Raw genomic sequence first — 27,925 nt, forward strand, 5'->3', positions numbered from 1 at the left:
TCACTTATTTATTTAACATTTTTGTATCACAATGAAGGTACATTTCGTAATTTCACATAACTCTTTAAAATCGACATACCAATAGACCAGCAAATCAATCAAAACCAATCAATCAATGGGGTCAACTGTGTCAAAATGTAAAATATGATTGATTCTTCTGAGGCAAAATCTATATTCTTTGGTGACATAGCTAAATCAAGAACAACATGTTAACAACTTACAACTTTACAATAGGCCTATGTGTCACATACAATAGGCATACAATTGGAAATCGTAATGGAACATTTTTAATGCACGAGGTAATGATTAATAGACCAGATTCAAGTGATTATAATGTTGATGGCATTGGCAGCAGGCGATTTGATTTTGAAAAGGGGTTTATATGCAGCCTAAGCATTGCATTGCGCAGTGGATTTGGGTTATTTGCCAAAGTGGAAGTCTGCTTTTTTGATGGTTTTGTTTTTGAGGGAAATTGGGGAAACAATAGTTTGGTCTCCAACACAAATACAGCTACCAGCGTCCTCTGCTGGTCTGCTGCAGACATGACAGCGTGCGCAGCGGGCCCAAGAAATCTACGACGACACTAAATGCAACAGCGCGCTCTGTTGGTCAAATCATCCACAATTAGGCTACAGCTGGCTCTAGAAATGCACTATTCAAACACCTTGCCAAACGTTAATTGCGTGCCAGGTCCTGTTCAATACCCACTGCAGAGTACGCTAATAGCCTACTTTTATTATTATGATTATTAGTTTCACGGATTAGTCTAATAGCCTACGTAAGGGCAGAGGAACATTGTCTTGGAATGTATTATAATTACAGTATCATCCACATTGTACTGAAGATTCAAGAAGGCCTGAGAGACTGGTCCAGTTTCTACTGTTACTAGAAACACACACAGAGACGATTTACGATGAAATCTGATTTATTATTTTCTTCCAAAAACCCATAAAACCAAAATGGGGAAAAATACAAACTGAGCATTTTACAGAAGGCAAAAAACTAAAACAAATGTGCGAGTAGGTAAACCTATAGTTGTGAACAAGTAATACAAATATAAATGTATAAAAAAGAAAGTAAAACAAATATAAAACGTTATAAAATCCAATTGCTCAGGAAATCCTATATTAAAGGTGGGGGGGGGGGGGGGGGGGGGGATTGACGTAAAAAGAGAAATCCAAATTGAGACACCAATGAGCATACAAAAGATTAAGAACACCTGCTCTTTCCATGACAGACTGACCAGGTGAATCCTGCTGAAAGGTATGATCCCTTACTGATATCACTTGTTAAATCCACTTCAATCAGTGCAGATGAAGGGGAGGAGACATGTTAAGGAAGGGTGTTTAGGCCTTGAGACAATTGAGACATGGACTGTGTATGTGTGCCATTCAGAGGGTGATGCAACTCCACATTAGGAAGGTGTCCCTAATGTTTGGTATACTCAGTGTATCTTTGTATTCTGCACTTCAATCCTTTTTAAATTATAATTTTATGCATCACTACTACTGTAGAATAATGTCATATATTATTATAATTTTGGTATACCTATATTACAATGCAAATTCTTCATTAGATCCATAGTCCATTCTGTCACTTTCTAGTTACCAACCAATCCAAAAAGGGTGACCACTGAACAGGAATGTGAACCTTGCACACCCTAGTCAGTACCCAACCACCCCACGTCACTCCTTCCCTCAGTAAAACCACTCATAAAACCTTTATTCAAGAAAAAAAACAATCTTTCATTTCAGAAATGTAGTACCTTTATTGGAGAGTTAGAGTAGCTACCATTTCTAGTTGCCTTCTCATGAACATTACAACTGTTATTGACCTCAATGATAATGCTGCTGTTACCAAATATTTTGTTTTGAGTTATCTGTCTGGTCAATACATATTATTCACTTTACACTCAAATTGATCACCACAACATACAGTGTAACAACAGAGTTGTTATGAGGGGAAGATCTTTGGATAAAAATTCTGAAAAAATTGTTAACTGTTACCACGACTAAAATGTTGTTGGAAGTTAGCCGATAAGACCATACTTTTAAACAGAAACCTGATAAGGGTTCTCTAGGCCTCGTCAATGCTGTGTGTAAAGTTTGTCATCTGTTAACAGTGTTGGAGATCCATACCGTTACCTATGTGAAATTTGGATTGAATAAAAAGACACTATCAAAAATACTCTAGGGTAAATAAAGGATGTGTAGAAATCTCAATTTATTGTGCTGAATTAAACTGGAGTCCTGTATCAGAATTGTTTTAGCACCAATCAGCTGACTGATACAATCGATAAAGGACACTTCAGAGAGATGTGTATTTTAGAATGAAATGGGTGATTTTGTAGTTTTAGAATGATATGGGTGAATTAATACTTTTACAGTGATACGGGTGACTTTTGGCATTTCATAAATGATTGTGATGAGACACAACATAGTCCTACTGTGTCATTGCAACTGATCGATTATCAATGATATATAGAATGACATATATTGCGTAGTACAGTAATAAGTAACAAATGCATATGAACAAAAAATAAGCTACAATAATGAACTACGGTAAAGTAATACAATCTTGCTGATCTAGCGGCAATAAAAAACACAAAATGAATGTAAGTGGGATTATTGCTGAGTTGAGTTTGTGTGTTGAGCCATTACAATGGGAATTGCTTATTCTGTCATGTGAATATTATCTGAGATTGATTTCAACCAACACTGTAACAAAAAAACAGACTCTTGTGCGTAAAGAACTATATGTGAGTATAGCATCACAATCAATTCCTTTTTGTTTAAAGAAAAGATGCGTTAGGATCGTGTCAAGTGCTGGGTTTCATGCTGACGTGCACATACAGTACATACAGAGAGAACAGATCGAGAGAAGAGGAAAAAGACCATTACAATCACTCTCTCACACACAAATACACACAGACAGACTCACACACACACACACACACACACACACATATACACAGATATCAACACTTGTGGTGGAATGGTTGAGGAGCTGGTTGAAGCGGTGCTGCTAAATTCACCAAAAGGTATCTTACAGTGTGGTCACTTTGTTTCACCAGAGGGGGGAGAGGATCCCAAAAGAGGAGACTTTGGTGATACCTTGAGGGTAAAACAATATTGTAAATCACCACCTGATGCACCCACAAATGAGTGTGTGTTTGTTTTTGTTCAAATGTTAACGTAAATTCTCTGTTTGACAACACTTACAGGGGAAGGAGGCTTGGCAAAGTTGAGGTGAGCGTAGAGAAGCACAGCGATGTCATTCTGACTGGCCTCCAGGGCTATGGACAGGGCTGAACTGCCATCCTAGAGGAGAGAGAGATAATAACCATAGGTTGGGTTGCCAAAGAGAGACAGGGTGAGAAAGACAAGACAAAGTAGGTCAGGCTGAGGGAAGGATGAGAGACAGGGTTGGGAGCTGGTGCACAGAGCTGCACCGCCGAGAGCAAAATAGAGAGACAGAAGAGAAAGTAAAAAACAAACAGTCAAAGACGCTGTATTGACATGGGAGACAGACTCATAGATACTGTTAGACAGAGAGTAGGGAAAACGAGGTGGGAAAACTACTAAGTAAAATGCTATGTAAAATCCTAGAAGTTTGGGAGTAGGCTTGTTGACTCACGTTATCAGTGAGGGTGACATCACAGCCTGGCATAGACAGCAGCTGACGAACGATGTCGACGTGGCCGTGCTCGCAGGCACACATGAGCGCCGTGGAGCCGTCGTCGTCGCGGATGTTGACCTGTGCCCCGCAGGAGAGCAGCGCCCGTACCATGTCCCCTCGCCCGTGACTCACTGCCAGCATCAACGCCGTCTGACCCGCCTAACAACATACAACAGTTACCCGTTAGGAAGGCCACGAGTTTTACCAGTCTCCTGACCGTGTGACCTTCTGACCTGGAAAAACTCCAGGCGGTAGTTATAAGAGCTGGCCTAACACCAACAGTCAGCTTTTCTTACACAAAATTACAAAACCATTGGAGGCAAGAAAGACATGTCCTGGCCCAACATAACCAATTGAGAATTTTAATTCCATCAGAACATAGATACAATGTGGAGCTATCAACAACATACATGCAAAGGAGCCATCTAACTGAAGTAGCTGAAATAGCCATTTTGTCAGGGGCTTGGGAGGGATGTCATTGGTCTGCCTGAGCTTGGCTGTGTGCAGGGAGGCCTGCTGTCCAGCAGGGGGCATAGTGTACCTGGCTGGCTTTGGCGTTCACGTCTCCTGTGCGCAGCAGCTGCAGGACGGTGTGAAGGTCACTGTCAGAGTGGAAGGCAGCCAGAGCTGTCAACATGATGGCTGTGTACCCGGCCTTGTTCTGCTTGTCAGCGTTACACAGGCCTGACAGGGAGAGAGCGACCAGGGCTCGTTTATTATGGGAATTATATTCCTATGCCATTCCACTAACAGTCATGCAGTACATGAAGGTTATACATACAGTCAATTGTATCTATGGCAGACCACAAGTCTGTGTTAGATTTACACATTCATACAGTGCTGATCCATGTACTGTACAAACAAACCAAACACTTACTTGTCCACCATAAAAGTAAACCACTATTCTCTTGTCTGTAAACACACACATCCCCCAGTCACTCACCAGTGTCCAGCAGCAGCTTGACCACAGGGAAGTTGGAGTGGGAGACGGTGTAGTGCAGGGCCGTGTTGCCGTTGCCGTCGGCCATATTGACCACAAACTTCAGCAGCTGTGGGGAGACGGAGGAGAAGGTATCCATATAGGCCCTGACCATGGCAGTGTCAGCTGCCTTGTGACAGGACACACGAAGCCACTCCTGGAGCACCATGGTGTAGGCTGTCCTCTGGGGAGGGAAAACACAGAGACCGGTCTCAGACTAACAACCAGACAGGACTGGTCAAAGTAACTCACACTGTTTATGATACACAGATGAATGTAGGCCTAACAGCTTTAACTTAATGGGATAACCCAGTATTGTAAAGTGCAGGAGACCTGAGTTAAAATCCCGCCAGTTACATGAACACAATCTTGTAGAAAGTGACTATATGAAATGACAAGTCACAGATGAAGTCATCTAAACTGGCATGGTGGGCAGAGTAAAAGAGAATAGCAGACCGCTGCTTGCTGGCTGAAAGCATTTGGTTCACCCAGGGCTTTCTGCAGGGCATGGAGAGATGCCATCAGGCTCTCACTGAACTCCAGTCTGACAGAGATGAAAGAAAGCACGGCAAATTCAAACACACACATACATACACAATATCATACTGCACTTGAAATCATTGATGGAATGACGAATCTACTGATTAGAGTTTTTAAATAGTTATGCTGGTTTACCTGGTTTCTTGATTGGCTGCTCCAGCAGCACTTGGGGTGTTTACAGGTGCTGGTGTCGAGGCTGATGATTGGACTTTCCTCTGCTGGGAGCTTTGTTCAGTAGCTGACGATTGGGTGGCCCAATGCTGAGGGGCGAGGTCAGTAGTTTGTGATTTGATGGCATCTAGCTGAACGGTGACATCAGTGGTATTTGATTGGGTGACACCCTGCTTTACTTCCGGGTTAGTGGCTTCTGGTTGGCATCTGGGTGGCTTGGGGGGTGCAGAACAGGTAGCTGCTGATTGGATGGTGCACTGCTCAGGTGTAGTGGGTTCAGTGCTAGTATTTATGGAGGTGCACTCCTGAGGGATGGGGTCTGGGACCGATGATTGGACAATACTCCCCTGACGGACACAGTCATTGGCTGGAGACGGGTAGGTAGTCTCAGTGGGGGCAGAGTCAGAGGCACATTGCTGCACGGCAGTGTACAAGGCTGGTGATAAGGTGGCTACATGCTGCAGTCCTATGCTTATGGTTGCTGATTGGCTGGTGCTCCGCTCAGAGGCAGGTTCGCAGGCTGGTGGTTGGACGGTAGTGGCTGGGAGCGGGGTGGCATGATCTAGCCTTGTGGAGGAGACTGGGACTCCTGCTGCTTGCTGGTGCTGTCCCGCTGCAGACTCTGGTGCTTCTGGGAGTTTCTCTGTGGTCTCATGATATTCACTGGCATCACTCTCCTCTGAACTCTCACTGCTACTGTCGTCTGAGGAGGTGGACTCATACCTGCAGGACAGAACTGATCTATCACACACGTCAACTCACCATCTCTGTAGTGTAACATGAATACGCTGTTACACATAAGCAATGTCATACACTATCAATAACACACGTACCCTCCATTGACTCCAGTGAACTGCAGGTTCTTCTTGGTGGATGGAGAGCCAGGTTCTCCTTCTGCCTTATGTTTCATAATGGACCTCAGGGCGGTCTGGGGAGAGGCTGCTGCAGCTGGAGAGAAGACCCAATGTTGCCACAATGTTATGTTACGTCAGGGAGAGTCAGCGGGAGGGTTAAGGTAAGGAGTCGTACGGTCCATAGCTACCTGGTGGGTCTTCTTGATAATGGACGGTGTTTATGGCAGTGTGCTGGGTTGTCTCTCCTTCCTTCAGATGCAGCAAAGCCATCTGATTACCAACGGTATCAATGGTGACGGCAGGATTAGTGACAGGCACAGAGGTGGACAGCTCACTTCTTAGGACCTCTCGGACCTGTTTGGAGGAGATGGCGATGGGCAGCTCAACAGCTGCATCTGGAGGAATGGAAAGGAAGAGGACAAAAGATGGAAGGTATCAACAATCAAAGAAAACACATGGTTTTTCAACCTAACAACTCATTGTTATAGAAAACATTTGTACATTTTACAGGAGCATATAGGGGGAAGTGCCTTGCTCAGGGGCACATCGACATCATCTTTCACCTAGTCGGCTCAGGGATTTGAACCAGTGACCTTTAGGTTACTAGCCCAACACTCTTAACCACTAGACTACTTGCCGCCCCATTTAAACCTACTTCATTTAATTTGATATCACTTGTAACTTATCACTGAAGTCAGACCTACCCTCTGGGCCCAGGGCCTGTGCATGTCCTCTTTGGGTTCCCTCCAGGACTGTACCACCTGGAGGGAGGGAGTGGGAGCTGCACCCCTCTGCTCGGCGCAACGTGCCCACCCCCACCACAGTGGCTGGTTGCTCCAGCGTGTACACCTGGATTCCCACAGTTCTCTGCGCCCGGTGATGGGGCTGCTGGGTAAAGCTGACTACCGTTTGCAGGCTGCGTCCCTGCTGCTCCTGCCAGCTCAGACTGGTGGCCCTGACCGAGTGGTTTGCCTGGGGGGCCTGAGCCTGCCTCTCCCTCTGAGTTGCCTGCACCTGCTGCTGGGCAGCCTGCAGCTCCTGCATCATCCTCTTCAGCTGGCCCTCCAGCTGGCCCACCTGGCTCTTCAGGGCCTCTGTCTCCGGCACCAGCCCCAGGTCCTGCTCCTGCACCCCAATGCCCACATCCACCTGCTGGCTGCCCCTCGCCTCCTCTGGTCCCACCCCAATGGTACGCACTTCCCTCTGCCCAGCCGGCCGCGCTCCACCCACGATCACTGTGTCCTCAATCTCACAGCCTGAGTCTGCCTGTGGCCTGGAGCCCTCAGGACTGGTGGGGGTGGTGGGGGACAGAGGCCCTGCTGCAACCCTGGTGGTGGCTCCAGCTCCAGAGCTCACCTCCTCTTCTGGGATGTCGATGTAGAGCTCCCCTCGGGGCCGGCCCACTCTGCCGAAGCCAAGGGTGTGTCCCAGAAACTTCTGGCTCTTCAGCTGGACGCTTAGCTGCCTCTTCTCCTCCTGCAGCACAGAGATCTTCACCTGGAGCACAGGGATGGTCTTCACCTGCTCCTCCAGCTCCCGGATCTTCCTGAGAGCCACCGCCATCTGCTCTCTCACATGCTGCAGGTGGGCCGGGGTGGGCGACACGGGCGTGGACAGGCCGGAGCTCATGGGGGTGAAGGAGCCCGTTCCTCCTCCATGGGTGCGGTTGTAGCTGTGGGCGCTGCTCAGGGAGGTGGTGGATCCGGCCATGCTGTTGTGCATGCTACCCAGTGTGCTGGAGAACCTCCTGGGGGCCCCTTCTTTCTCTTCCTCCAACTTCCTGCGGGCGTCCAGCAGGGTCTTCTCCACCCGGGCCGTGCTGAAGCTGGGCCTCTGGGAGTGGGAGTGGGAGCTGTGTGGGTGGTAGCCCGGGGCGCAGTAGGAGAAGGATGATTGGCGGCTGTCCTGGCTGGTGTTGGAGCACAGGGACTCTGTGGAGGTCCACCAGGAGCCTGTGTAGCCGTACCCCCGGGGGAGAGACCCGTAGCGGGGCCGGCGCTGACCGTGCACCTTCTTGATGGTGTTTCCCTTCTCAATGTCGTTGACATACTTGAGGAAGTCTAGGTCCAGACGGTAGCCGTAGGGGGTCTCCACAGAGTAGGGCGCCTCCTGCTCCTTCCCGTGCAGGGAGGGGGGAGTGGACGGGGTAAGCTTCCCTGCAGGGAACAGGAAATAGAGTTAAAACAAGCGGAAATCTGCCATCTAATCTCGGACTCAGATTTCAGAAAATAGCATTATCTCTCGGGGATACTGTGTGCTTGGGTATATACTCTAATAGTAGCTACACAAATTACGTAGAAACAAAGTTTAATAAATAAAGTAGTAGGTTATAGCCAGACCTTGATTGGTTTAAGATATCTAAAGACCTTAGGTTGATCCAAGTTATTTTGAATGTTAAACACTTTAGGCCAAGGCCAATTAAGTTAAATCCTGGACTGAAAAGCATGCCCAATGGAGAAACTCCATTGAAATGACTTTTTAGTCTTAATCTGTGTCTGGGAAACAGTCCCTACATGAGAAATAGATTACGCACTCACATGATAGTTTGTGGGAGATGATTCAGTATTATGATGTTAAGAAATAGAAAGAGTAGAGTTAGGACCATACCTCCTGGGAAGCTGGGGTCCATGTGCAGCACCTGAGCCATGATGTCACACGTTCACCCACAAAACCTCACCTGGGGGGAGAGAAAGACACAGTCACACAAACCTATCAAACACTTCCACAACACAGTCAGATGAACTACTCCTAATGGAGCAACCCACTGTAAGATATTTGCCAATACATTGTACACAAATACCATAGATACACCAGCAGGGGAAAGGCCAGTGAAAAAAAGGTGAAATCTAGAACCTTAAAGGGTTCTTCGGTTGTCCCCATAGGGAAACCCGTTGAAGAACCATTTTTGGCTACAGGTAGAACCCTTTTCATTCAAGGCAGAACCCTTTCCACAGAGGGTTCTACATGGAACCCAAAAGGGTTCTACCTGGAACCGAAAAGGATTCTACCTGGAACCAAAAAGGGTTTTCCTATGTGAACAGCCAAAGAACCCCTTTGGAACCCTTGTTTCTAAGAGTGTAGGGTCACAATGACAACCCTTGTAGTTGAAGAGTCTCTCTTTCTCACGAGGGCAGAGTAGCATAAGCTGGGTTTGTATTGGTCAATATACTGCTTCTTTGTTGGGATGGCCTGAGAGTTTAATTGGTCATACTGTAGGATGGTCATATGGTGGGTTGGCTATATCTTAAAAATAAAGGAGAGCCGCACACTCTAGGAGCTCAGATGCAAAAATGTAATTACCAACGTTTCGACAGCCAAGCTGTCTTCATCAGGGTATAATCACAAACACTGCGGGATGACTCGTTTATAGTGTCAAAAGACACACAGGTGTCTGTAATCATGGCCAAGATCTAACATCTTGTGTATGTCCCTAAGAATCTCTGTGTAATATATTTAGCCTCAATTAGCCATTTCTCTGCCTGCTTATGTTCTTTCTGCTCGATAGCACATATTTCTGCTCGATAGTACATCTTTCTGCTCGATAGCACATCTTTCTGCTCGATAGTACATCTTTCTGCTCGATAGTACATCTTTCTGCTCGATAGTACATCTTTCTGCTCGATAGTACATCTTTCTGCTCGATAGCACATCTTTCTGCTCGATAGTACATCTTTCTGCTCAATAGTACATCTTTCTGCTTGATAGCACATCTTTCTGCTCGATAGTACATCTTTCTGCTCGATAGTACATCTTTCTGCTCGATAGTACATCTCTCTGCTCGATAGCACATCTTTCTGCTTGATAGCACATCTTTCTGCTCGATAGTACATCTTTCTGCTCGATAGCACATCTTTCTGCTCGATAGCACATCTTTCTGCTCGATAGCACATCTTTCTGCTCGATAGTACATCTTTCTGCTCGATAGTACATCTTTCTGCTCGATAGCACATCTTTCTGCTCGATAGCACATCTTTCTGCTCAATAGTACATCTTTCTGCTCGATAGCACATCTTTCTGCTCGATAGTACATCTTTCTGCTCGATAGCACATCTTTCTACTAGATAGTACATCTCTCTGCTTGATAGTACATCTCTCTGCTCGATAGTACATCTCTCTGCTCGATAGTACATCTCTCTGCTCGATAGCACATCTCTCTGCTCGATAGCACATCTTTCTGCTTGATAGCACATCTTTCTGCTTGATAGTACACCTTTTGTTTGTTTCTGGTTCTAATATTCTGAGGAGGAGAAGAGTTAGAAGGGGAAAGTTTCCTGGCAGCTTATTCCAGGAGAGAGAGGTTGGAGGCTGCCAGTTACAGCCTTATTAGGAATCATTTGTGAACACTAACAGAGGTTCTCGATTTAGGGTTTACAGACACTCTCGCCCTTTCTTTCTCTCCCACTCTTTTTCCATTTATTTTCCCCTCTCTGTTCCCTCTCTCCGTCTCTCCCTCAGTCTCTCCCTCCCTCCTCTTCCATTCTTTCTCTCCCCCTCTACTCGTCAGCTGACGATAAAGAGATTTCAGCTGACCACTGTCTCCCCTCATCCCCCTTCCCCCTCCTCTTGCTCCAATACACTCAACCCAAGATAGTACATTCACCACATTAAACACAATCAAGACAATGACCAATTGCACACTGGGATCGACACTGGGAAAACCAATGCATATTTCATGTTGTTGTGAATTTTCTTTCTATTAGCCTAGTAGACGTCTTGCTATTGGTGTACTAACATTTCTGTTTGAAAGTTAATAGTGATGGCCGAGCTATTTTTCTGACACCCTTTGCAGTTTCTGTTTGCTTGTGGCAAGAGGAAAGTGACATGCTGCCAGTGATGACATACTGCCCACAATGAGGGGTCTCTGATTACGTGTCTCCCCGGCTGCTAAATATTAACTTTCTAGGTCATTCATTTGTGGGAACTGGGGATGAACTTTTTCAGCATTACATCTCTTGCATTAGCCACTGGAGCCTCACCAGCTGAATCTGTAAAACAGACATCAAAAGTTTGGATTTTGTTCTCAGGGCATACTTAGTTCATGCCCAGTTTTCTGTTCTGTTCCATCAGCAAGAAAGGAGTCTCTCTCTGCTCATTTCAATTTCTGTCTCTCCCCTCGCTCGTCCTCTCCCTCCCTCTTATCTCATGACTCTCGTCAGCGCCTGTTTATGCTCTTGCCCGTTTCAGGGAAAGTAGGGCACTTGGAAACGTTGACTACATTGACTTGGTATTTTTGAAGCCTGAATTTCTCTGTATACTGTAGCTCTCCCTATCTCTGTCTTTCTCACACTGATATGGCAACACACACAGACATGCACGCCCATGCAAACACACACACACACACACAGATACGCACACACTACGTGCCCACACGAACCCCCCACACACACACACACACACACATACAAACAAAGAAGGCAAACAATTTGATATGATCAAAAAGATGCTGATAAGATCAAATGTGACCTCTGCTAAATGGATGGCAGGACATGTAGTGTTAGTATCAAAGTAGTTGCAACAAGGGCCTCCCGAGTGGGGCAGTGGTCTAAGGCACTGCATCCTCTTTCATTCTTTCCCTCCCCCTAGCTGTGCCACTAGAGATTCTGGGTTTGAGTCCAGGCTCTGTCGCAGCCGGCCGCGACCGGGAGGCCCATGGGGCGGCGCACAATTGGCCCAGCATCTTCTGGGTTAGGGGAGGGTTTGGCCGGTAGGGATATTCTTGTCTCATCGCGCACTAGTGACTCCTGTGGCGGGCTGGGCGCAGTGCACGCTGACACAGTCGCCAGGTGTACGGTGTTTCCTCCGACACATTGGTGCGGTTGGCTTCCGGGTTGAATGGGCGCTGTGTCAAGAAGCAGTGCGGCTTGGTTGGGTCGTGTTTCGGAAGACGCATGGCTCTCGACCTTCACCTCTTCCGAGTCCGTACGGGAGTTGCAGCGATGAGACAAGACTGTAACTACCACAAAATTGGGGAGAAAAAAGGGGTGAAAAAAATATATATAAAGAAATATATATATATTTAAATAAAAAGTAGTTTCAACAAATGCTTATGTCTGAGATGTATTGTTTAATGTGCATTTCCTGGTATGAGTACAGTATAAATGCTTATGTGAGCGTATCTGAAATATGGAATGTGAGTGTGTCAGATGTCTCTATGAGAAAGAACAGGAAGGTGGCATGTGAGTGTCATTGAGAGAGTACAGGAAGGTGGAGGTCTGGTTGACAGGGGCACAGTTGATGAGATATAATTAGAGTGTTCAGTTCAGCTACACAGCGTGACAAACATCCCGGCCCTCAGCAATTGACGATGGCCAAAACTCTCCTCTCCACACGCTCCTTCTCTCTCTCTTTCTCCTTCTCATACTAACTCTCAATTTAGTTTAATATTCCTATCTTTTCCTACTCACGTCAAGTGAACACGTACTCTGTCACGGGCCGCTTTCCTCTCTCTCGCCTCTCTCTATTTAACGCATTGCCTGGTAATCCAATTCCTACCCTCCCCCAAACCTTCTGCATCTGCCTCTACAACAGTGCCTCGTTGGGTGTTTGTGTGTGTGTGTGTGTGTGTGTGCACATATGTGTGTGTGTGTGTGTGGTGTGAGAGCGTCCGTGCATGTGTTTGTACGTGCGTGTCCACCCGTAAGTGTGTGTCTGCCGTGTCTGTGTGCTCCACCATGTATGTGGGTGACCTTACTCCCTCTCTCTCTGGGCTGTAAACAGTGTTCCATTGAGATGACAGAGAACAGAGTCCAGTGTACCCCCCTGCTCCTCCTCAGCAGCACCAGCACAGCCAGCCAACCATTCTTCAGTGATACACTCCCAGACCCAGACCTTAACCTCCTCCTCTCTTCCTCCAGCCATTCTCTACCCTCCTCCAGGAGGAATGATTTGCCCCAGACTGATGCCCCCCTCCCCCCTCCCCACGTTCCAGACCAGCGGAAGTTAACATTGCCCGCCTCCAGGGTCCCCCCTCTGACTATTAAGATTAGAAATCAAGGGGAGAAAAACTCAGATCCTTCAAGCACAAAATAGGATGTGTCTCTGAGACTGCTGATGTCCTGTTGGATGCCAGAGTGTGGCTGGGTGATTGCTGCTTTGCTACTTTTAATCATTGTGACTTGTTGCAACATTGATACACCGAAGCACAGTCCCTCAATAAAAGCTACAGATGTCCCTCACCTGTATCAAAATGACATACCACATTTCTTACCACACATACACAATGCACATATCTTTGTGATCAGAGGAGGGTGACCATCATGGTTAGTAGGTAAGATACAGTAGGTTTAGTTCTGGAAGAAGACAGAAGTACTAGCCCTGAGAGTTAAGTCCAGAATTATTGGCACCCTTGATAAAGATGAGCAAAAAAGACTATGAAATAAATAATACAAATATTGAGCTATATTGTATGCAGATGTTTTTTGGGAAAAATTAAATTTTATACTAATACAATTGCTCAGAGAAAGAGAGGGGGCAAAATTATTGGCACCCCTGTTTTCAATTGCTTTCAATAGCTCACCTTGTGAGGATAATGGCACTGATTATTTTTCTAAAACGTTTTATGAGTTCAGAGAACACATTGGGAGGGATCTTAGACCATTCTTCCATAACACATTTTTACAGATCCTTGATATCCTTCCTCTGCTCTTATGGACTGCCCTCTTCAATTCAAACCACAAGTTTCCAATGGGGTTCAAGTCCGGAGACTGAGATGGCCATTGCAAAATGTTGATTTGTGGTCAATTAATTATTTCTTTGTGGCTTCTGGTGTGTGCTTGGGATTACTGTTTTGCTGGAAGATCAACTTGCGACCAAGTTTCAGCCTCCTGGCAGAGGCAACCAGTTTTTTGGCCAAAATGTCCTGGTACTGGGTAAAGTTATTTTGGATCTCAGTGCTGAGTTTGATACTATTGATCATAACATCCTTGTTGACCAGCTGGATAGGTGGGGGGAATCTCTGGCGTTGCCCTCGACTGGTTCAGGTCATATCTATGTGGTAGATGCTTCTCAGTGAGCATGGGTGCTTCAGTATCATCCCTAGCACCTTTTCACTATGGTGTCCCTCAGGGGTCAATTCTGGGTCCCATCCTTTTTTCCCTGTACATGCTCCCCCTTGGTGACATCATCCACAATAATAACATTCAGTTTCACTGCTCTGTAGATGACACAAAGTTTTATTTACCAATCAGACCCAGTGACCAAGCTTGCGTAGCTACCCTTCACAAGTGTCTTGCTGATATCAAATGTTTGATGTCTGACCATTTTCTCCAGCTCAATGATACGAAATCAGAGAGGTTGTTTTATTTGGTCCCCACCTTGCTAGAACCCAGATTGTAAATAACCTTGGTAATTTGTCGACCAATGTAAAGCCTACGGCCAGAAACCTTGGTGTCTTCTTTGACCCTGACCTAAACCTTGAGCTGCATGTAAAGAAAATTGTCCAGTCCTGCCTTTATCATCTAAGAAATATAGCTAAAGTCAAGACTTTTATTTCAGTCACTGATCTGGAGAAAGTTATACATTATTTAATTTCCACACGCCTAGATTACAGTAACTCTTTGTATAAATGTCTCAGTCAGAAATCACTCCATCGTCTACAGTTAGTTCAAAATGCTGCAGCTCGGATTTTAACAAGCACTAAAAAATTTAACCATACCACACCTATTTTAGCTACCAGTCACTTTCAGAATAGATGTATTAATCACGTTTAAAAGGAAATATTGACCCATTTTGAATGTTAAATCGTTTTTTTGTATCTCTGAGAGATATTCTATCGATTCCTGGGGTCATTTCATGTTTTCATGTGTATTTGATCTCTTGCCGTTCACGCAGGCAGAAAGACAGCTAATATGACATGGCATTGTGACCAGCACTCTCACTACGCTGGAAGTTAAGAGGAAAATGACTTTTAGATTGCGAAAACGTCAAACATACATGTCAGTTTTCAATACTGGGTGGCTAACTAGCTAACAAGCTCGGTAACTATCCAGCAAACCCATAGAGAGATCATTGCATTGTGGGTTTTGTAGTCGACTTGAGATGCAACAGATTTCCAAAACGATTTTCACATTTCATGTTGCTACCAACCTTACTATAATGACAAAATGAAAGAAAAAAAATCACAACAAACATTGTTATCACATATTAGTGTTATTTAACACGGTAAATTATAGGAATTTGTGGTTTTGAGAGGATTTTTCCTTTAAGACTAGACTTGGTTTTGCCCAATCCTATATCTCAGATCTTTTATCTCCCTACGAGCCAGGACGCAGCCTGAGATCCTCTGGCAGGGCACTGTTGGCCATTCCAAAGTCTAGAGTAGATCCGGCTTGCAGATTCTGTGCCTCTTTTTAAATCGCTGCTACAGACACACTTTTATAAAGATGTATGATTTTAAATGTATGATTTTAGATTTTAGTTTGCTAAACGCCATTGGCACTTGGATTGGAACCAGTGCTATGTTCAGATGACATGAAAATAGAGCTCTTTGGCAACGCACACCAGTGCTGGGTTTTACATCTAAAGAAAGATGCATATGAAGAAAAGAACCCCATAACTACTGTAAAATATGTTGGTGTATCTTTGATGTTATGAGGCTATTTTGCTTCCACTGGTCCTGGGGGTCTTGTTAAGGTCAACGGCATTATGAATTTTACCCAGTACCAGGACTTGTGGTTTGAATTGAAGAGGGCGCAGAGAAAGAAAATCAAAGATCCGGAAGGATTATGTGTGGAGGAATGGTCTAAGATCCCTCCCAATATTTTCTCCAAATATATATATTTTTAACGGCTCAGTGTCGTTATCCTCGCAAGGTGAGGTATTGAAAGGTATTGAAAACAGGGGTGCCAAACATTTTGAAACCTATCTTTTTGAGAAAAATTGCTTTACTTGTTAAACAAAATCTCTTTCTCTGAGCAATTGTATTAGTATAATAATATATAATATAATTTCCCAATTTCTTTGAGCATACAATATGTCTCAGTATTTGTATTATTTATTTTATAGTCAGTTTTGCTCATCTTTATCAAGGGTTCCAATAATTTTGGACCTGACTGTATGTCCAACACATTGTCTTTATTCATTGTCTTACCTCATTCACTGTCTTACCTCAAAGTAAGAAATACCTTGAATCCCACTACCCAGATAAAATCATGAAATTTTCCAACCACGTCTAAAATAGCTGCCTTTTATGTGATTGCTATTCTGCACAAGTTTGAGAATGGGAATGGTTTATGAATTAGGAAAAGAGGGATATATTTTCTGCTCCATTACCAGCTGCTCAGAGTGCTGCAGGGTTGGTCTCTCCTCCTCCACAATCTCCTCTCTGGCTTCTCTTCTCTCCTCTTTTTCTTCCCTCCCCTCTTTCTCACGGTCAGCACCTGAGCACAGCATGGAGGAAAATAATGAAAAGATATTAACATTTATATTAAGAAATCATAACATCCATTTCATAATCCTACTGAGATAGAGATCAGAAAACAGAAAAGACCAGAAAGACCCACAAAATAAACTTGGGATAAATGCAACCAAGTTCCAAATGAAGCACATCATTGAGGTATCCGGTGAATCTTTAACCAGCCATCAAATCTCAAAACGTCCATGACAACTCTAACAGGTCCACCCCAGCCTCTCCAGAGGGCTACAAACAGGGATTACCCAATGTTTATGCAGGTTACCAAGGACTGGTTACTGTAAGACTAAAACACCCAGGTCTGCAGTAGAAAACAAACCCCAGAAACACATTCCACTGCCTCAGAGTGACAGCTCCTCACATGAAAAACATCCTTTCCATCTCACCACAAAATGCTAATCAAACTCACGAGTCGATGGACCTAATTTCAGAGCAACAACAGACCTCCATGCAGCTAGTGCCTTGAGAAAGCTTCTCATCCGTCTGAGTCTGAACCACAACAACACAAACTGCTGTATGGCTAATCAACCAAGGCTGGCTGGGAACCTCCCTGTCATGACACTGAGCAATGTTTTCATGCACTTCTTGACTCACACTCTTGAACCCGGTGCCATGTAACACACCCCTCTGGTTTCACAGGAACACCCAAACCAAATCATCAAATCAAATGTTATTGGTCACGTACACATGGTTAGCAGATGTTAATGCGAGTGTAGCGAAATGCTTGTGCTTCTAGTTCCGACCGTGCAATAATATCTAACAAGTAATCTAACAATTTCACAACAACTTCCTTATACACACGAGTGTAAAGGAATGATTAAGAATATGTACATATAAATATATGGATGAGTGATGGCCGAACGGCATAGGCAAGATGCAGTAGATGGTATAGAGTACAGTATATACATATGAGATGAGTAGTGTAGGGTATGTAAACATTATATAAAGTGGCATAGTTTAAGTGACTAGTGATACATGTATTACATCCAAATGTTAATTATAAAAGTGGCTAGAGATTGAGTCTGTATGTTGGCAGCAGCCACTCAATGTTAGTGATGGCTGTTTAACAGTCTGATTGCCTTGAGATAGAAGCTGTTTTTCAGTCTCTCGGTCCCCGCTTTGATGCACCTGTACTGACCTCGCCTTCTGGATAATAGTGGGGTGAACAGGCAGTGGCTCGGGTGGTTGTTGTCCTTGATGGTCTTTTTGACCTTCCTGTGACATCGGGTGGTGTAGGTGTCCTGGAGGGCAGGTAGTTTGCCCCCGGTGATGCGTTGTGCAGACCTCACTACCCTCTGGAGAGTCTTACGGTTGTGGGCGGAGCAGTTGCCGTACCAGGCGGTGATACAGCCTGACAGGATGCTCTCGATTGTGCATCTGTAAAAGTTTGTGAGTGTTTTTGGTGATAAGCCAAATTTCTTCAGCCTCCTGAGGTTGAAGAGGCGCTGTTGCGCCTTCTTCACCACGCTGTCTGTGTGTGGATGGACCATTTCAGTTTGTCCGTGATGTGTACGCCGAGGAACTTAAAACTTTCCACCTTCTCCACTACTGTCCCGTCGATGTGGATAGGGGGGTGCTCCCTCTGCTGTTTCCTGAAGTCCACCATCATTGTTTTGTTGACGTTGAGTGTGAGGTTATTTTCCTGACACCACACTCCGAGGGCCCTCACCTCCTCCCTGTAGGTCGTCTCGTCATTGTTGGTAATCAAGCCTACCACTGCAGTGTTGTCTGCAAACTTGATGATTGAGTTGGAGGTGTGCATGGCCACGCAGTTATGGGTGAACAGGGAGTAAAGGAGAGGGCTGAGAACACACCCTTGTGGGGCCCCAGTGTTGAGGATCAGTGGTGTGGAGATGTTGTTTCCTACCCTCACCACCTGGGGGCGGCCCGTCAGAAAGTTTGGACCAATTGGGGCGGTAAGCAAATTGAAGTGGGTCTAGGGTGTCAGGTAGGGTGGAGGTGATATGATCCTTGACTAGACTCTCAAAGCACTTCATGATGACGGAAGTGAGTGCCCCGGGGCGATAGTCGTTTAGCTCAGTTACCTTAGCTTTCTTGGGAACAGGAACAATGGTGGCCCTATTGAAGCATGTGGGAACAGCAGACTGGGATAGGGATTGATTGAATATGTCCGTAAACACACCAGCCAGCTGGTCTGCGCATGCTCTGAGGACGCGGCTGGGGATGCCGTCTGGGCCGGCCCAGATACTGTTACCCCAGTATCTTGCCAAGGCATCTCCACGACATAACCTATACATACGCGTGATTTGCAAGGAATACAGCCAATATTCCCTATCTGCAAATCCATGTGATTTCAGATTCTTCCTGTCACAAATACGTGCAAGTTCCAGGAGATAAGCTGCATGATAATGGAGGTTCTTCCTTGTTCTCATACCTTGGCTTTCACTGCAACGTCTGGGACTTAACTAGTGCATTTCATTGTGGAGTTGTGGCCAAATGACGTCAGTCATTTCCATTTACAGAATATCACATTATGAACTTTTATCTTACTCAGTCCATTGTTGAATACTTTTGTCATGGGACAGAGGGAGGGAAGGAGAGAGTGAGAGAAACAGAGCCTCATAGAGGAACGACAGTCAAATCACAATGAGCCATTCATTCAGCCCCTAGTTCCACAGCTGGTTCTAATATAGAGCTAGGAGGGGCAAAGAGAGAGAGAGAGAGAGAGAGAGAGACACACACGATCAACCCATATTTCCATACATAAATAAAATAAAGAGAGGGAGGGAGAAAGAGAGGCAGAGAGATGGCGAGAGAGACACATAGATAGATAGACAGAGAGAGAGAGATAGGAGAGAGAGAGAGACTGTTACAGCCAAGAAAATGAGCCTCAAAACAAACGTAATGGTGTCTGAGGCCCTGTTGTGGATCCAGACACTGTCAGAGAGCGGAAATACAAACAGGCCCAGTGATGACGAGCAACCAATGTCTGGGAGGTCTGTGTACATGTCTTAGACTCCTACTCTTATCAGTCATCACAAATCAATACAAATGTGATTCTATCATCCTAGAAGGCGTCAGTAAACATCACAATAGAGTATAATAACAGTGTAATAACTAGTCTATACAGACTATAAAATGTCATAACTAAACTAAAACTACATACACAGTATATACCAACATACACAGTATATACCAATGTGTATGTGGTGCGCAGTGTTATGAGGTAGGAGGTAGGCTAATCAAACTTTTGTACTTTCTTGTTTTTGTGAAAGAGTCAAACAGTTCTGAAGAGATAGGTTAACACACACTCCCACGTCTGCACCCGCTACCCTTTCATCACACAGCTGAAAACACACACACACACACACACAGGCACAGATGCACGCACACGCACACACACACCACACACACACACACACACACACACACACACACACACACACACACACACACACTCCAGGATCCTTTGAACCCATGGGACTCCCACAGATCCACAAACACAGCTGAATAATTTCAGTTCATTGTTTCAGGTATAAGCTCTGAAGAAACAAATGTGGAGGGCATACAGTAACTCTGTTCTCATCTTCCATCTAAACACGCTGGGAAATTGTAGTGGTGAGTATCAAATCCACCATGACAGTAGTAACCTTTCGACAGCAGCAGTGAGATGACGACATATATACAGTACACCCACTCAAAAGATATCACCATGCACAGGCACTCAACACCACAACCCCTCAACACCAGACCCCAGACTGGAAGAGGGCACATCGTGGGTCACCCTTTCTCACTGTTCATTATAAAGGCTATATATCATTGATGTGCCATTAAAATAGCTTATTGTGTGATTGCCTGAGGTCTGATGAAGAAAGGGTTACAGGAAAAGGAGCTCCATCTCTGTATTCCCTCAGGACCCAGAAACAACCCAGTCACTTCCTCCAAGCCCAGGAGAAAAAGTAACAAGGAAAGGGAAAATGAGACGGAGAGGGAGAAAGAATGAGGGAGTAAAGTAAAGAGAGAGCAGGAGAGTGGAGGTACAGTATGTGAGTGAAAGACGGAGAAAAGAAAGAGGGGTGGGGGTGTGGGTGAACAACAAGAGGGGCGAGACTGGAGTGGGGGAGAGAAAGAAAATAGGGAGGGAGAAGAGAATAACTTTTAAATGGAATCTTCTAGAATGAGAACACCATGACTGTTCTAAGATTTAGAATCCACCAGTATGAGTCATTGAAACTCCCAGCGGCCACACCACAATGTTGTGTCCTCTGCTCTTGCCAAAACAGGGCAGACATCACAGGGATTCAAGAGGAACTCTTGACCAAGGGTGAATTACGTTTCATAAGATCTTTCTTCATCATCTGAACTTGATGCGCCTGTAAGATTACGATCATATTTTGAACATTCCACTTCTGGTTTAAGGATAAAAAGAGACTCACAATAGAAACCCAGCACAAAGAGGCAGCACTTCTAGTTCCTAAATGAATGTTATTTTGTCAGCACCCAGGCTACTTATGATTGACCTCAATCCAATGAGTATAATACCATGTAAAATAAACTGGAACAATACATGGGAAAATTGGAACTATTATGAAAACTATTTTGGAAACCAACAAATACATACATCATGCTGGTGTTACATTATTCACTGGAGGAGAAACCTTCATTGCTTTTTCTGCATCTGCTGGGGTCTGCTGTATGTGACCTTAACTCTCATTCTAACAGATGGCTTAATTTAGCCGACTGGTCATGCGTTAATAACCAATGACCAATGAATTGCTGGTCTCTACTCAGAAGTGGCAAGGATGGTAGCCATTTATCATCATGTGGTTACTTTACAAGTAAACCACTCTTTCTAGAACAAATGCCGTGCCTCATTCGCATGAAAAACAAGACTTTCACATGTGCATGAGGTGGACAGATGCTCTCATATGACCAGGGTATAACAAATTACTGTGGCCGATGTGCTTCTGAATAACTAATAGTGGGTTTGAACTAGGAACAGTGAAGACATACCAAATTTTTCTAATCAGATTTTATTTCATCAAATGCAACAACAGGTGTTGATGAACAGTGCAATGCTTCCTTACGGGCCTTTCCCAGCAATGCCGAGAGAAAAGAGAGAAATAATAGAAAAGTAATAACACATAATAATAAATACACAATGAGTAACGATAACTTGGCCATACTATATACACACGGGGTGCCAGTACTGAGTCATTGTGCAGGGGTACAAGGTAATTGAGCTAGTACATATAACTAGGAATAAAGTGACTAGGCAACAGGATAGATAATAAACAGTAGCAGCAGTGCATGTTATGAGTAATTTTTTTTTTTAAAGTCAATGTTTAAAGGGTCAATGCAGATAGTTAACCAAATAGCTACCTAGACTATTTCAGTAAGTATTTAGCAGTCTTATGGCTTGGGGGTAGAATCTGTTCAGGGTCCTATTGTTTCCAGACTTGGTGTATTGGTACCACTTACCGTGCGGTAGCAGAGAAAACAGTCTATGACTTGTGTGGCTGGAGTCATTGACAATTTTTAGGGCCTTCCAGGACCACTATACCAGGCGTGTCAGGGGATGGCAGAGAGCTCGGCCCCAGTGATGTACTGGGCCGTCCGCACTACGGCCCAGCTTTGCGTTCGGATGCCAAGCCGTTGCCATACCAAGCGGTGATGCAGCCAGTCAAGATGCTCTCAATAGTGCAGCTGTAGAACTTTTTGAAGATCTTTCCAGCCTCCTGAGGGGGAAGAGGTGTTGTCGTGCTCTCTTCATGACTGTGTTGATGTTTTTGAACCATGATAGATCCTTAGTGATGTGGACACTGAGGAACTTGAAGCTCTTGACCCGCTCCACTACAGCCCCGTCGATGTGAATGGGGGCATGCTTGGCCCTCTGTTTCCTGTAGTCTACGATCAGCTCCTTTGTCTTGCTGACGTTGAGGGAGAGGTTGTTGTCCTGGCACCACACTGCCAGGTCTCTGACCTCCTCCCTATAGGCAGTCTCATCGTCGTCGGTGATCAGGTCTACCACCGTCGTGTAGTCAGTAAACTTACTGATGGTGTTGGAGTTGTGCGCGGCTACACAGTCGTGGGTGAACAGGGAGTGCAGGAGGGGACTAAGCACACACCCCTGAGGGGCCCCTGTGTTGTGGGTCAGCGTGGCGGATGTGCTATTGCCTGTCCTTAACACCTGGGGGCAGACGTCCAGGATCCAGATGCAGAGGGAGGTGTTAAGTCCCGGGGTCCTTAGCTTAGGTATTTTGAATGCAGCGCTGTAGTCAATGAACAGCATTCTCTTGTCCAGGTGGTAGAGGGCAGTGTGGAGTGCAATAGAGATTGTGTCATCTGTGGATCTGTTGGAGCCGTATGCGAATTGGAGTGGGTCCAGGGTATCTGGGATGATGGTGTTGATGTGAGCCATGACCAGCCTTTCAAAGCATTTCTTGGCTACAGATGTGAGTGTTACTGGGCAATAGTCATTTAGACAGGTTACCTTGGCATTCTTGGGCACAGGGACTATGTTGGGCTGCTTGAAACATGTAGGTATTACAGACTGGGTCAGGGAGAGGTTGAAAATGTCAGTGAAACCTTAACCCAGCCAAGCTATGTAGCCTATGCCCTGTTACTGCAAGCAAATAGGACGACTGTTTTTAACATGAAGGAGGAGTAGGGTCTGGAGAGAAATAGTCTGGCCCATACAGCCAGGGAGTAGCCTTACTGCTTGACCTGGCCTCAGCCCTGCCTGCCTGCTCTCCTGTCTGGAACAGGAGAAGAATAAACATCAGCTTCACAGCTGCCATTGGTCATTGTGTTGACCCCTCCAAAAGGAAACTGCCTGGCTAAGGGTGGGGCCCAGGGACAGGAATTGCAACAGAAACAAAATAAGAAAAACGGTATGCATTAGAGAGAGAGAGGTGGAAGGAAGAGACAGAGGGAGAGACAGAGTGAGAAGGAAAATTCCTGTGCAGAATGGGAGGTAGAGGGATAAGGATTGATGGAGGCCAGAGAGGCAGTGTTCTGGAAGGATTTGGGGAAGGATCAGGGGAGACAGAGACGGAGACGAAGACCAGAGTAGAGCTGTTAGTCCGGTCAGGCAGGGGAAAGCTGGTCAGACTCACAGCAGTTTTGGGGTTAAAACCTCAGGTCAGTGGAGCCAGTCAGTGGTGGTCACATGCAGCACAGTGGGGTAACGGAAGGAAGTAGTCAAGCACTGAAGCACTGTTGATGTGTCTAAGTGACCCGTTCACCGGGATCCTCATTGATTGTTTCCAGACTGACTCAATGAGTGAAGTAAATTAGATAACAACAAGTGGGACTTGAACCACACCTATAGACATGGCAGGTATACACAAACACACAACAAGGCATTGGGAGGTTGTTGCGAGTCAGTGAATAGAACAATCCATCTTCCCTTTCGGAACGATACATGTATTAAGAAGGATTGCTCCAGAGATTAGTCCAGCAGATAATGATGTCATGCTTCCTTGGACTCTACATGCATGATCAAGGAATATGTTGACTGAAAACGTTAAAGGATTTGTCTCTGGCTGTAGGTCTGGATAAATAAGTAGGGGTATTAACCCTCAACGGCCAAATCCCCCAATCTGGCCCCATTCTAATATCAGAGCTATGTCATCATCCCCTGCTATAGCTAAATACATCTGCACCTCTCCACAGCAATGAGTGATCAGCAGTCATAAGCGAGGCACTATAGCCTACAGGCTTTACAAAAACAGTTATTAATACTGATGGAGAATTTGGTGATAAGTTACTCTCATATTAAAGTAAAAAATATTGATATTATATCAATAAAAAGGTGCACAAACTGTGATCCATTTTCCCACCAAAACAAGAAACTTATGTTGTGTGAAATTTGCATAAAACTATACATGATGTCCAAATGTGTATTTGAGCTGTGGCCTATTATACACCTTCAATGGCAGTAGTGTAAGGCTCAAGTATAACATGCCTTTCTGTGCAGAAGTAGAAGGCGTTCTGCTCACTGAATCAGTAACAATTGTTCATTGACTGATGTGATAGGACTAGTTCCCAGACTACACAAGAGGACATGAACTGTAAAATGGCAGAGTGAAATATACATTGACAGCCTACACGCATTAACTCACAGAGCGTCTGTAATTATATTCCACTACCTGATTCAAGGTGATAGGCAACTCTAAATTAATTGCTCATGTGTGTAACCATGGTTTCAGCTGAACAGAGGGGTTTCAGCTGAACAGAGGGGTGTCAGCAAGGGGACAGTCTGGCCCGCTACGACCTGTCCGCAAATTCTAATAAATCCAGACAATCACAGACATGAAGCTTCATGCAGGTTAATGGCGTAATTCCATTAGTCTAGCTAAATCATTTAAATGCCCAGCGTGTGGTCCACCGCTACAAATGGGCTTTATAACCTTGCATTCCTCCATTTGGAATTCCACTACAGCGCCCCTCGTTCCAAACGTTGTAATCGGGAATGTGGTCCTGGTCGGTGAGACCGTTAGGCTACGCATTTTATCCCCGCTGCTGCTGGCACGAGCATGGGATAACTCCAACTGGACACCTTACATTCTAGGACACCTATGGAGACCTGTGTCGGTCACCTATAAAGTAGGCCTAGTCTGTGTGAAAGCAGGCTGCTATCAAGTGATCAATGATTGATCAAAGGACGCCATACAATTATATGGGTCTATCTCACTTGGGTTGTAACCATCTTCTCCAAAGTTCAACAGTTTAATAATGACCAATAGATAAACCGTGAAAATCATTAGTAGGCTATTAGGCCTACAGGCGTTAAATGTTCTTCCAGACACTGCTTCTTCTAGAGAGGAGGAAAACCCGATAGAATGAATTCAACCCTATAGCTTTTGAGGCAGACATCCGTTCACTGAACTGACCACCAGTCACGGACGGGCGGTTAAAGCAGACCAAAGTTAAGGGCAGAGTGGCAATGAGAAAGTGATGAACATCTGGAAGTAGGCTAATGAAAAGAGGAAGAATGGAAGGACCCACCCTCTCCCTGGAGTAACGGCAATCACGGGGTTTTCTTTAAATTAGGGTTTAATCTTAAAGTATTCAGGAATTCAACTTCAAAAGTTTCTTTGATTGAAGAAAGAACCTGATCGAAAAACGTTTTAGTTGAAGTTCCTAATTTTTAAAAGTTTAGCCAAAAGAGTGAGGGTGGCAAGTTTCCAAATTGTTCCAGAACGCAAATATTAACTAAAGATCTTCTCTCCAATTTGAACAATAACCTCAGTGAAAATGTGAGACCGCTCTCTCAGCTGTCAATAAAATTCAGCCAACATGACCTATTAACACAAAACGTCTCAGGGATAACACACGCGCCAGTACCCAATGCATTGTGTGCGCTCCCTCGAGGAGCGCATTATCGCCAATGATGCTCAGCCAAATAACCTACTATGCACGAGAACAAAACCACTCATTAGGCCATTAATACTTATGGTAATATTTAGGGAAAAGTGCACACCAATTCATACAAACATAACGCAGTTAAATAGGTAGAGAATGGGCAATACGAGACCCGTTACTTCTTGAAGTAAGACACAAACCGGGGAACGGACAGGACAAAAGAAATATTACGCAAGACACCATTTTGGACTTATTAATTGAGCAAATGTTAACATACAGGCTGCTGGGAATTAAGAATGTATGATCTTATCAAAAGGCTGTTGTACTTACCTATCCTTATAAATCCGTTCAGACGTCTTGGGCCAGGAACGCTCACTGACATGGAGACAAAAACACCGCAGCCAAGCGGTTCAGATCCCCCTCCGCTCTTAAAGGGCCAGGAGAGCCTTTAGACCAGACTAGTACCTTAGGCTAGAAGCCCCATTCCACTCAGACATCTCTGCATATTCATTCAAAATGGTAAAATGTAAGAGTTGGAATAAGAGAGTCGTCGTATTAATGGCTCAGTGTGTCTTATAGAAATATAGCCCAATGCAAGGGTGACCTAAAGTCCGTCAGCATTGCTTTCTTTCCATTCTTTAATTATTTTTTTTATCGGTGACTGCGCATGGGAAATATGGTCCCCGTAACATGACGTCATACTTTAGTCTCCCCTGGAATCTACCCGTGTCTTACAGAAGACTAAATAGTCGATTGGGGGACGTAAATGTGGTTAATGTTTTACAGAGAATGGATACACCACAGCTATATCACTGATTGATTAATGCCTAAAAAGGGTGGGTGTGTTTTTATTGTATAGCGTGTTACATATCAATAACACACACTACATCCATACAATGGGCGTTTACTTTGGCAGACAAACATTACGGCTACAATGTCAGGCACACGCGCACAGGAAATTAATTGCACGATGAAAAATAACAGAAAGGGGCGCATACTCTGACTTGAGCCGACATCAGGTTCAAATAGAGATCTGAGGGGTTCGCTCTGCATTGTCTGGCCAATAATTAGGTTGGTTCATGTCTGAAAAGATGCGTCCTGAGAGCCAGATGACTAAACCCGTTCAGTTGCTCCAGGATAACCCATCCACAGCCTATTCATAATCCACTCGAAATGGAACGCTACATCTCTTCTCATTTAAAAAATAAATAAAGCAATAATATGCCACATGTCAATACACATAAAAATTAGATACCCATCTGCATTATTAACACAATATACTACAGGCCTATAGCCTATCAATTAATAAACGAAGGTGTTTAATAATTGAGTTGTTTAAACATTTCCCCTGCTGGCTAAATCCAGTCCTGGGACTCATATTCCCAGGGTAGTAAAACCATGCGTCTAGAATGATTAACCCTCTCAAGGTTATATACAGTACAGTGCATTCGGAAAGTATTCAGACCCCTTGACTTTTTTTCACATCTTGTTACATTACAGCCTTATTCTAAAATGGATAAAATAAAATTCCTCATTCATCTACACACACTACCCCATAATGACAAAGTGGAAACAGGTTTAGAAATGTATTTAAAATAAAAAACAAATACCTTATTTACATTAATATTCAGACCCTTTGCTATGAGCTCAGGTGCATTCTGTTTCCATTGATCATCCTTGAGATGCTTCTACAACTTGATTGGAGTCCACCTGTGGTAAATGCAATTGATTGGACATGATTTGGAAAGGCACACCCCTGTCTATATAAGGTCCCACAGTTGACAGTGCAAAACTGAGCAATCGGGGGAGAAGGGTTTGGTCAGGGAGGTGACCAAGAACCCGATGGTCACTCTGACAGAGCTCCAGAGTTCCTCTGTGGAGATGGGGGAACCTTCCAGAAGGACAACCATCTCTGCAGCACTCCACTAATCAGGCCTGTGGTAGAGTGGCCAGACGGAAGCCACT

General features: G+C 44.8%; 1 protein-coding gene across 1 annotated transcript; it reads right to left on the reverse strand.

Moving 5' to 3' along the window:
• Positions 1-1,748: 1,748 nt before the first annotated feature.
• On the reverse strand, positions 1,749-26,665 carry LOC120034600 (KN motif and ankyrin repeat domain-containing protein 2-like). The gene is made up of 13 exons (XM_038981204.1): positions 26,291-26,665; positions 16,492-16,598; positions 8,830-8,899; positions 6,927-8,378; positions 6,411-6,617; positions 6,202-6,316; positions 5,333-6,091; positions 5,114-5,201; positions 4,622-4,841; positions 4,220-4,362; positions 3,637-3,837; positions 3,222-3,320; positions 1,749-3,113 (listed from the first exon to the last, which is right to left on the reverse strand). Exons 3-13 carry the CDS (start codon positions 8,867-8,869, stop codon positions 3,057-3,059), a joined length of 3,381 nt encoding a protein of 1,126 aa, XP_038837132.1. The 5' UTR covers positions 8,870-8,899; positions 16,492-16,598; positions 26,291-26,665; the 3' UTR covers positions 1,749-3,056.
• Positions 26,666-27,925: the final 1,260 nt, after the last annotated feature.

This window comes from Salvelinus namaycush, chromosome 41 (assembly GCF_016432855.1).
Source record: "Salvelinus namaycush isolate Seneca chromosome 41, SaNama_1.0, whole genome shotgun sequence".
In the NCBI taxonomy this organism is placed as follows: Eukaryota; Metazoa; Chordata; class Actinopteri; order Salmoniformes; family Salmonidae; genus Salvelinus; species Salvelinus namaycush.